Source organism: Carya illinoinensis, chromosome 11 (genome assembly GCF_018687715.1).
Source record: "Carya illinoinensis cultivar Pawnee chromosome 11, C.illinoinensisPawnee_v1, whole genome shotgun sequence".
NCBI classification, from domain to species: Eukaryota; Viridiplantae; Streptophyta; class Magnoliopsida; order Fagales; family Juglandaceae; genus Carya; species Carya illinoinensis.
Window position 1 is genome coordinate 9058395 of NC_056762.1, and position 10801 is coordinate 9069195.

Genomic DNA, 10801 nt, shown 5'->3' on the forward strand with positions numbered 1-10801 from the left:
TGATTATTAATATAATGGCCAAACATTCACTCTCCACCATGTCTCTTATAAAATAATTGACTCAACACAAACAGTAGAAAATTAAGTTAATATTAAAAAAAAATTATTCAGATTAAAGTGAGATCAATGTAATTCTATTCCTAAGTGAACTTAACTATCAATTTAATAAAAACATCAAACTGTAGTATTTGACTGGTATGACATCGTATAATGCATCAACTCACGAGTAAATTAAACATCAAACACTTGTCTCTTAGACTATGTACATAGAATATGTCATCTACTCTGTCTTATATAGAGTATGAGGTTATGTAAGATAGAGTGATGTTGTCTTTCAGACTTTTAGTCTATGAGAGTTACAGTATAGATAAGACTATGCCAGTCACAAAAATATTTGTGTACTTGAGAGCTATTATCGGCTATAGTTGGCTTGTACTTTGTATGTCTGGTCAAAGTTGTAATGTTCTGTTTATAGTGAGTGAAGTTCATTTTATATATAACTATATCAAAAAAAAAAAAAAAAAAAAAAAAAAAAAAACTTGATCTCTGGATATGACTTTCAATAAAATTACATATAAACAAGACATTAGAATTTTAGAACAGACACATTTAAAACATGGTAAACATAATTACATATGTTATATCAAACATTCAATCAAAATTCAGCAGCAGACACAAATGAAGAAACTTGAGGCATCGCTTATCCTCCTAAACCATTATTTTCAATACCCATTCGATCATAAATGAAAATAGGTTGTACCCAAAATGAAAAGCAAGCACATGGCAGGAACATTCACTTAAAATAAGAAATGTAAGCAAGGTTCATACCCAAAAAGAATCTAATGTCTTGTTGCTTTTTCTTATGTCAAACTATGTTCAACCATGCTACATGTTCAACCATGTTACGTGCGGGTATAGTCTCCAACATCCATGGAGACATTCCAAAATGGCCTAGAAGGGTCGATTTTAATAATTTAGTATGCTTATTACATGTCACTGATAGTTTGGGTACAAAATTTTGGAAATCATGAAATGATTGGTAAGTGGATTGAATGCATAATTTCACCCAAAGAGAAGCTGAACATTTTGCCTAGAGAAGAACAAGAATTTCAAATTTTTGCCATCAATATTCAATGCTATGGATAGTATCTGGTTTTTAAGAAATAAAATTGTTCATGTGTCGTTAATTCCAAATATTGATAATTTTATTTTTGACACATTGAGGACCTATAAGGAATACTGTAATGCATGTGGCAATAAACAAGTAAATGAAAGTCATAACTAGAGAGGTACACACAAAGGGCATTACACTTTATTCTTTAATGTGGCTATTAGAAAAATTGGTAGCAGAGGAGCGGCAGTATGCAGATCGCAAGATGGTTACCCAACATTCGTCATCACAAAATATACTAAAAGTCAAGACCCGAATTAGGGAGAAGCCACTATGATGTACATTGGACTTTTTGCAGAAGCTTAGCTCATCCAAATCAAGAAAATAATCATTGCAGATGACTCATTAGTGGTCTTACAAGGTACAAATGATCCTGACAAAGTCTCAAATTGGACTATTTAGCTTATAGTAAGCGATATCAGACGCTTACTGAACTCTTTTGCAATCTGGCAAATCAAGAAGATATATGGAGATCTGAATGGATGTGCACATTCTATTACGCAGTAGGCAGCCTCCATGAATTTATCTAAAAGCATACCCCTTTCTTTTATTCTACCATGTCTCTTAGATTTTTACAGTGGAAAAAACCCTCCATATGGTATGTATCCGCCAGCTATTGGCTGATTTGGTTTGGTTGTAAGACAGTAGCTATGAATGAATTTATCTTTATAAAATAGAAATTAAAAAATTAATTTATTTAAAAAAAAAATAGTTTGGGTACAAAGTGTGATTGTTCATAACCTAATCTTTATCAATTTTTTTTTTCTTAATTCTCATCGATTTAAACAACTGAACCTCACGTTCTTTTAATTTTTTATTCTACAACGTTATAAGTTGAATGAAATTATGAATGGTAATGTTTTTTCATTTACATACAGAGTATTTCCGAATATTTGAATCAATATCAGTTACAATTTAACCATTACATTTTTATATCTATCGTCTGATATGATCAATTTAAAATTTTTTTTATAAGGACCTGCATGACCTGTGCGGCAGAGATATTTGGAAAACAAATGCCCTTATTTAAGTAAATTATACCTGTATGGCCATATGTCTTAAATGCCTCTAAAATTAAAGCTGGCAATATATGGTACAATTTATGAATTTAACAAGATACGAAATAAATAGATTTTTATTTTTTATGTGAATGAGTTTGGATTTGACCCGATAAGATAAAATTAATAAACGAGTCAATTATTTATCAATACGTAATCAATCCATATAACACGAATACATTTTATTTTTTAGATTTATAAATATTTTAGTCTTTTAAGTCTTTTTCTTATTGTTGAAAATATGTGATATTAACTTATTATTCGACTACGTTATATATCAAATTATTAAACTTTTTTTTTGTTAATATGTAATTTTATTTTATGAAAATATTAGTTTTCTTATATGTTATTGTTTTTTAATATTAATAATAAAATATTTTATCATAAATTCATTTGTGATTGCGAATTATTTATATAGTTATATTTGTATTATACATAAGATTATTTAATTAGATTAAAATAATAAATATACGGGTTAGTTCAATTTATTTATATAAAAAAAAAGTTAAACAAGTTAAAATAAATTAAATGAGTTGTATTTATATTAACTCAATAAAAATTAATTACTAAATAAGATAAGTGGGTAATGTTGTATCACTCGTAAATTGAATAAATCAAGTTTAAATTTTAATATCCGACCCATTTGATTAAATGATATAATTTAGGACTCATAACTCAACACGGCGTAAACATGCTCACAAACATGAATCAGTACCCTTGTCTAAAATCATCATAAAATTTAACAAATTAATTAGAACAAAAATAAAAAATCACAAGAATAATGCAAAAATAAAAAATAAAAAATAAAAAAGATAATGTAATTATATAGATTATAATTATTAGCCGTCTTCGAATGCTCATGACGAGAGAGAGAGAGAATCGCTCAGTGTATCAAAACTGAGAAGCAACAATGGCCGGAGAAACACAAAAGGCCAGAAACATGAACGAGAATAAAGTCCGTGAAATGCTAGGAACCGGAACAACTAGAATTGGAATGTGTCGATCCGTTCGAGGTTCATTTCCATCGATCGTTCCTTACCTTCTAAACTCCATGGACCCTTCGATTCTGACAATATTTACCGCCTCGATTCCTCCCCAGAAAAAAAAAAAAAAAAAAAAAAAAAAAACCAAGAAGCAGATTAAGCGGCAGTTTAAGAATACAATTGTTCATTCTATGAAACATCATCACTCCTCGCTTCCCCAATCGCATTTTCTCCGCATCCTCCCTTCGTTTTCTCAGAAAGTCGGTTGGCCGGAATCCAGGTATCTCTCTCCGATTTGGTTGGATAGAAATTGTAGGACAATGAAATAAATTAATATCGTTGAGCTTTGATCTACAGCACAGAGCTTGATAAGAACGACTAGGAGGAATAAATTCCGAAAATTTCTTTTTCATTTCACTCTTAGAGTTTCATCTTACATACTTTAGTGCAATTTTTAAAACTTGGTCACTATCTAATTCTGGTTAGGAAGTCCTTGCAGATAAAGAAACTGAGATTCATGCAAGTAAACTACATGCTTGTAAGGAATCCACGTCACTTTAACTGCACAGTTCTCTGTTCTTTCAAGCTTACGTATATGAAGCCTCATTTGTAGTTGGTTTTAGGCACATTAAGAAATTACTATAGTTCTATGTGACATTTAATACCTGAAAATCTTCGGGAAAACTGGATCTTTGTAAGCATGTAACTAAAGCTGCAACTGAATTTTGGACCAAAGCCAATATTGATTTTAGGCACTTTTTTTTTGTAGCTTTGATAATGTCTGAACTAGTTTGTTTATGTATCGAAACTCTGCTCTACTTGGGAAGGAAATGGAATTCATCCCTCTTTGGTTTCTGTATTGAAAGACATCCATGTTACTTAAATTTCTATTTATAGTAGCCCTTTCATTTCATGTAAGCTTAATGTTTTGTCAGGAGAGACTTGTATGCTTGTAGAATCTAACAATTTCCCATATTTAAAGGAGCAAAGGCTTCTATAGTTACCCTGTTGCATATGGCTTTGTATATTTTGAGTGTGCGCGCACGTTTTAAGGCATAAAAAGCTTTGGGGTAAGCTAATTTTGATTTAAATCATTTGCAGATTGCATTGTGGAGTTTGGGAGAGTGCTACTCGTTTTCTTGATATTGTTATTATGGGTGAGATTGATACCAAGCCTATAGAACCAGTCCAAGTTGCTCTCTCCTTGTTTGGTGAGAAAGGTGATCAGAGGAAATCTTGGTGCACCAGCAGCAATGTAAGAACTTAATGCACTTCAATATAAAAATCGTTGATGTTACAAATTAAATATCAGTTATGACATATGATATAAACTTCTTTCTTCATAGAACCGAGCCCAGACCTAATTAAGGTGTTCTTGGTCTGACCAGATCAAAGTTTAGGTTTGACTAATTACAATACTTGTGCTACTGCGCATGTGTGTGTTGTATACAAACATGATAACTCTATGGTAAAGTTACTGTTTTTTATTATTTATTTTCGTTTCTTCAATTACCTATCAAAAAATTGGTAAGGTTTTTAGGATCTTATCTTGCTTCTGGATCAGACTTTGGTGTATGTCATGGAAACCTGTGAATTCCAATTTGAATTGGACTTTTTAAGCAAACATTTGAATTTCTTATTTGGGCCACTGCAATGGAGATGGTTAATTTATATGGCATACATTTCTGGCGTTTGGGAATTGTATGCATAACCATTCTTAAAACATTAGTTGGAATAACCGTACTCAAACGAATATCCTAGATCTTCTTTTTTTTTTTTTTTTTTTTATTTTCTAAGCAGCTTATTGTATATGCTTATTTCTAAGCAGTCACTATTTGTGTCATTTTTTTTTTTTTTTTTGACCAGAGGGAATGTGAGAACAAGAAAGAGCCTGAAGACCTGTTAAAGGATCTGACCAATTACAAGGTGCAACTGGAAGCCAAGGACACTGCCTACAAGCAAGCTCTTCTTAAGCTCGAACAGCACCAGAAGTCAGCTGATGAACTTTCTATCATGCTGAAAAATACAGAGATTGAGAGAGATAGTCTCATTCATGAATGTGGAGAGGCTAGAACTCGAGCAGGTGAACTTGATTCCAAGATAAAGGAGAAGGACGATCAACTATTGGAAACTAGAAAGACACGAGAGCAACTTACACATGCTCTTAGCGAGTTAAAGACCACACAAGAAGAACTGCTCAGCATGGAAACAGAACTTGCTCTTGCCAGGGATTCTAATCGGGAGGCCATGACACAAGCAGAACTGATGGAGACTGCTGCCAACATGGAAAAGGACAAGACACAAGAGCTTCTAAGTCGTGTCTCAGAGCTCACAGAAGCTATTGCTATGTCCAGACTTGCTGCTGTCAAAGCAGAGAAAGAAAAGCTTTCACTGTTGTCTGAGAAAGATGCTGAGATAGAGTTAGCAACAGCAGCGGCTGTTCAAGCAGAAGTGACCTTGGAAGATATGATAAAACACGTAAAAATGATGGAAGAATTGGAAAATCAGCTCATGACCAAGTCTGTATTTATTGATATGCTTCAGTTGCAACTTAACCAAGCAAATGAACTACTTAGTTCATCTGAGAAAACTGCTTCTGATGCCATAAATATTTGAATGAGCTTCAAGCAGATCTGGAAGTCAAGGAGAGAAAAAGTTTGGATCAATCAGCGTACATTGTGGCATTAGAAATGGAACTAAATCAGTTAAAGCTAGAGCTTGACAATTCAAAGGAGGAGGCATGCCGCTTGAACTGTGTTGCTGAAACACGTACACATGAGTTGCTGGAGGTAAAGACTAATAGGGATGAAATTAGGGCAAGAGAAACTAAAGCAGAAATAGAGGTGGCGCTGTTGAAAGCTGAGCTTCACAAAGGGAAGTCCAAAATTGCAGCAGCAGAAGCTGCAGAAGCAAGAGCTGAGAGTGTTAAATCTTGGCTATATCTTGCAGTTCAGCATCTAGCTGTAGAAGCACAGGAAGCAAAGAAGGAAAATCAAGGAGATAATCTGGCTGAAGAAGCTGAAAACTCTGTTCTTGTCAACTTCCAATCTGAAAGGGCTTTCCAAGATGTAGAGCCTCTCCAAATTGATGAGTTGAAAACAGAAGAAGAAAGGAAGAGAGATGAGGATGATAGCCACATAACAATTTCACTGAAAGAATATGAGTCCCTTATTACAAAGGCCGAGAAAGCTAATTACATGCATGTTGTAGTAGGGGAAAATGCAGATCAATTAAATTTGCATGAAAATAAGTACGAATTGGAGAATTTGAAGAAAGAATTAGAAGTTGCAATGGTGAAAGTTGGGGAGTTCAGGACTCGTGCAGAACAGACTGTCAGCAGAGCTGAGTTAGCTGAGAAAGCTAAAGTTGCAATTGAGGATCAGCTATGGAGGTGGCAAGAACGTAAGCAACGGAGAAAGGCTGCTCTAGCTGCACTCCGGGAGGAATCTGCTCCTAAAGAATTTTACCCTCCTCAATATGACAGGCCACCTACAACATATCAGCCTCTGGGTAAAGTTCTGAACATTAAATTTTACTGATAAAAGTTCTTCTAGAGTTTGGTTCAATTAATATATTTGCCAATGGTGCAAACTGTTTCCTGGACAAAGATTGATTATCTGAAGTGATTTGTATAAATGATTGTAGTTTTGTTTTCTCTATTGATGATGCACTAAATGCTTGCAGATTTGCAGATTTCAGAAACGAAACAGACCCAAGCAAATCTGTTAGTTATCTGTCAAATCTCGATCCCTTGAGAAGGAGAAAAAGAGGAGGGGGGGTGGAGGAAACCTTCTCTCAAGACTCCTTATCAGGATTGAGTAGTAGCCCCCGAGTCTCATTCAAGTAATTATTTCTCATGAACGAGCTAGAGTTTATCTGGTATTAGATCTCCAAGAAATTTGTGTCTAGCTTTGATAGAACCCGATATGGTTTCCCAGGGGTCATTTCTTTGCTAATTGTCGATCTGCCTAGTTCTGAGAAGAAAAGGTTTTACAATTAAAAGAGATTTCCAGGAAAGATGAACGAGTTTGTACCGAGTTTATGTCTGGAAATCTTGAACTCAAAGTGAGTTCGCTAAGGTGGATTTATGATACGAAACTTTACCCCTTGAAAGTTGTTTGTTTTACTCTGATTGAAATCCTGAGTTTAGAACTCACACATGGACAGCAGAGGACATCATTTTCTAAAACAGACTTTGCATTTTTAAGGCTCAACTCGCATTCTGAAATTGGTCCAGTTTAGCACTAGATGAGAAAGCACCGGGTATTAATGACTACCACTAGCTAATGGGTCTGTCTCAAGCGCAGGTCTTTTCTAAGTATTTGTTAAGTAGACATACTTAGTGCACTGATCATAAGTGGTACTGAGTGAGTCCATCCGTAAGCTTAGGCACTGTGCATATATTTTCCTCCCTTATCAACAGAAAGGAAGTGTGCCTGATGTACCATGCCAAGAGAAGCATGAAGGCCTCAGCTTCTTCCCCTGCACCCACTAGTTAAATCTAGAAAAAGGTTGATCACCCGAGAACAACCATCCATCTTTACAGGAATGTAACAAAATAAAAATGAAAAGAAGTTTTTTTGCTTCCTTTTTTTCTGTGCATATATTTGCTATTAGTAAATTGCTCTACCACTAGTAAAATGCACATTCCCCTTTGTGATAGATAGCCAGAACAAAATATTCTTTTATGAATTAGTTCATCTGCAAATTTTCTAGCTGTTTTTCATGCACACTCTATATTCTGAATCTGGTTTGTGAAAGTAAAAAGTAGGGAGCAGATTCTGAAGTCTTTGATTTGCGTATTTTAAGTTTTGCATGCCCAAAGTTCTGTTCTTGGTCTTATTTCCAATTTGGTAGGCAAGTCCTGCAGAGCAATTAAACTGGTACGTACCACTCCTGGTAGCTAGGAGTGATTTCCTAAAGGGTTTGCTGGTCAAATGCCCCGTCAAAGTTAGTACTCATGTTGTCCCTTTTCAGTTAGACAAGTAGTTTTGCATAACGTTTTCTACATGCAAAAAAACAAACGTATTTGCGAGGTTGCCAAAGTTCAAAGTCTTCCGGTCGATATAAAATTAAAAAATAAAAATAAAAAACTTATAAACTGACATGACTTAAATACTATATTATGCTAGATATATTTTAATAAAAAAAATTACAATCCGAGTAATCAAATCAAGTCACATTAGTTAAAAACTATTTCTTGTAGTATACAAACCCAACAGGCGTTAATAAGTAAACATATATTCATGTTAGAAGCAAAAAAGAAAAAAATCTATACTAGATTTTGATCAATGATTTTATAATTTAATTTCATTGAAAATATCACATAATAAATGTGCTCCATATGTGGGGGATTAAAAGAGATGGATGCATGTCGTGTGGGTCACTTAATAGTTCTGTATACGTCTAGAAAACTCAAATGGTGATCTTCAAGCCCGAAAAGTAGGTAAAACGACCATGACTTCCAATATTTGTACACATCGGCAAAGTGTCGTAGGGGTCATATATGCTAATTGCTAGTGAAATATATAGATGGCTAAGACAATTAGTCAATTAGGGACGGCTAATCTTGGGCACAAACCCTAATTAGGGTTTCATTACCATGTGCTAAACTGTGGCAGTTAGGGTTTTGGTTTAAAACTTGGGGTAAGGCATACCATCACACTAACTATTCTCTACATTTATTTGTTTATCTTTCTTTTATCACCGCCCGTCATGGGTTCTAACTTGGCTTCGATTTGCTTAAATAAATCAATTAGAATTTTGTCAATTTTTAAGTTAGTACATAAATATTCTGAAATCCTGAAAGATCAGATCTCAATATTAGAATAATAAATGAAATGAGTTGTATCAACATTTATTGCTTATTTAATACTGTATAAAATATTTATATAGACAATAATAAATATTGTAGGGCTCACTTTATTCTCTGGCATTTGAGTCCCTCAAATTCAAACAATAACTTGAGGGAACCTTTATTCCTATGAGTCCTAGAATCATAATAAAAAAAAAAAAAATCTATTCATGCTAATTGGTATAAAAGTCTTCCATATTGATTGTATGTTTAGAGTGTGCTCCTTCTATCCTAGAGAGAGAGAGAGAGAGAGAGAGAGAGAGAGAGAGAGAGAGAGAGAGAGAGTGAGATCCATTTTTAACCACAAGAAAAGAAAAAAAATAAGAATGTGTGAGACTTAAGTCAACAATAAGGCCTAGTTTGGATGGTAAATTAAGATAAGATGAAAGTTAAAAGTTGAATAAAATATTGTTAGGATATAATTTTTTAATATTAGGTTTATTTTGAGATTTAAAAAAGTTAAATTGTTTATTGTATTTTGTTTAGAAGTTTGAAAAAATTATAATAATTAGATGAGATGAGTTGAAATGATTTCACTATCTGGCCTAAATTGCTTTTAAGTCTTTTATGTCTCATATTTGTCACAGATGCATTAGCCATATGTGCACAATAACTTAAAAAATAAAAAATAAATAAAAAAAGTGATCATATTTTATTAATACCTCTTTAAAATCGGCTTTTGGAAATTAAAAATTGAGTAATTATTAAGTAATCTCGAAATACGAATATGTTGTTCTCTGTGTTTCAGTAGGTGTAAAGTCTACTCTTCTCCCTTCAAAACAACATGTTTTGCTTTCCTGCTGAGTCCGGGGCAGCATCTGCTATTTGCTCATTTCTTCCTGCCCGTTTGTTTTTTTTTGTTTTTTTTGAAGAGAAAACCTGATCTCATTAATAAAATAGTTACCAAATACACCTAAATTAACCTGAAAAAACAATTCAAGCTAGAGAGTATACAACATTTCCTTGGTAACTATAGTACAAATACATGATGGACACACTTCTATGTCATAAAGATCTTCAGAGCACAAAAGAGCATCTTTCGCTAGATAGTGAGCTGCTGAATTAGCCTCCCGAAGAACATGTGATACAGACCAGAGGCTATATTCATTAAGTAGCTGTCTTGCATCTCCAATGAGGCATCCACCTAGACTCCAATTCAGTTTGTGATTCTTCAACAGGTCCACCACTTGTTTTGCATCCCCCTCTAAGTAGATACTTTTCAGGCCAAGCTCTCTACAAAAAATTGCTGTTAAGAGTACCCCATATGCTTCAGCATCAAAGGGAGATCCTTTTAGGGGATTGTTTGCATGAAGGGCTCCAATGACCCGACCTTGATGGTCTCTGACAAGAACTCCTATGCCTATTTTTCCTTCCCTTGAGTTAATAGCTGAGTCCCAGTTGACTTTGAAGCCTTCAGCATCAAGTCTTGACCAGGTGAGATTCCTTGCTGGGGCCTTGCCATTGGAAGTTGTTGGTTCTTTGAGTGCCTCCATATAGTCTGTCATTTCTGTTTTTACCTGTTGATACACACACGTGGGATGTGTGAAGCCTTTTCCATGAATGAACTCATTCCTCCTAGTCCATATTCTTCTTGTAGTAATGGCTATCAGTAAGGTCTAGTGGTTCTATGGAAGCTACCATAATGGACCAGATATCGAAGAAGAAGTCACTATGGTGAGACATCTTTTGCACCTTTTTTCCCCCTTGATTCCACACATCTTTGGCTGCACTACAT

At 34.2% G+C, this 10801-nt stretch overlaps 1 protein-coding gene and 1 pseudogene across 1 annotated transcript; one reads left to right on the forward strand and one right to left on the reverse strand.

Moving 5' to 3' along the window:
• The first annotated feature begins 3103 nt into the window (after nucleotides 1-3103).
• On the forward strand, nucleotides 3104-7881 carry LOC122280723 (annotated as a pseudogene).
• A 2126-nt stretch (nucleotides 7882-10007) lies between these two features.
• LOC122282191 lies at nucleotides 10008-10571 on the reverse strand. Its single transcript, XM_043094141.1, has one exon. The coding sequence runs from the start codon at nucleotides 10569-10571 to the stop codon at nucleotides 10008-10010; it is 564 nt and encodes a 187-aa protein (XP_042950075.1).
• Between the last annotated feature and the right edge of the window lie 230 nt (nucleotides 10572-10801).

Excerpts from the sequence above, each read along its gene's own strand:
- LOC122282191 (XM_043094141.1), bottom strand. The coding sequence starts at position 10,571 with ATGACAGACTATATGGAGGCACTCAAAGAACCAACAACTTCCAATGGC.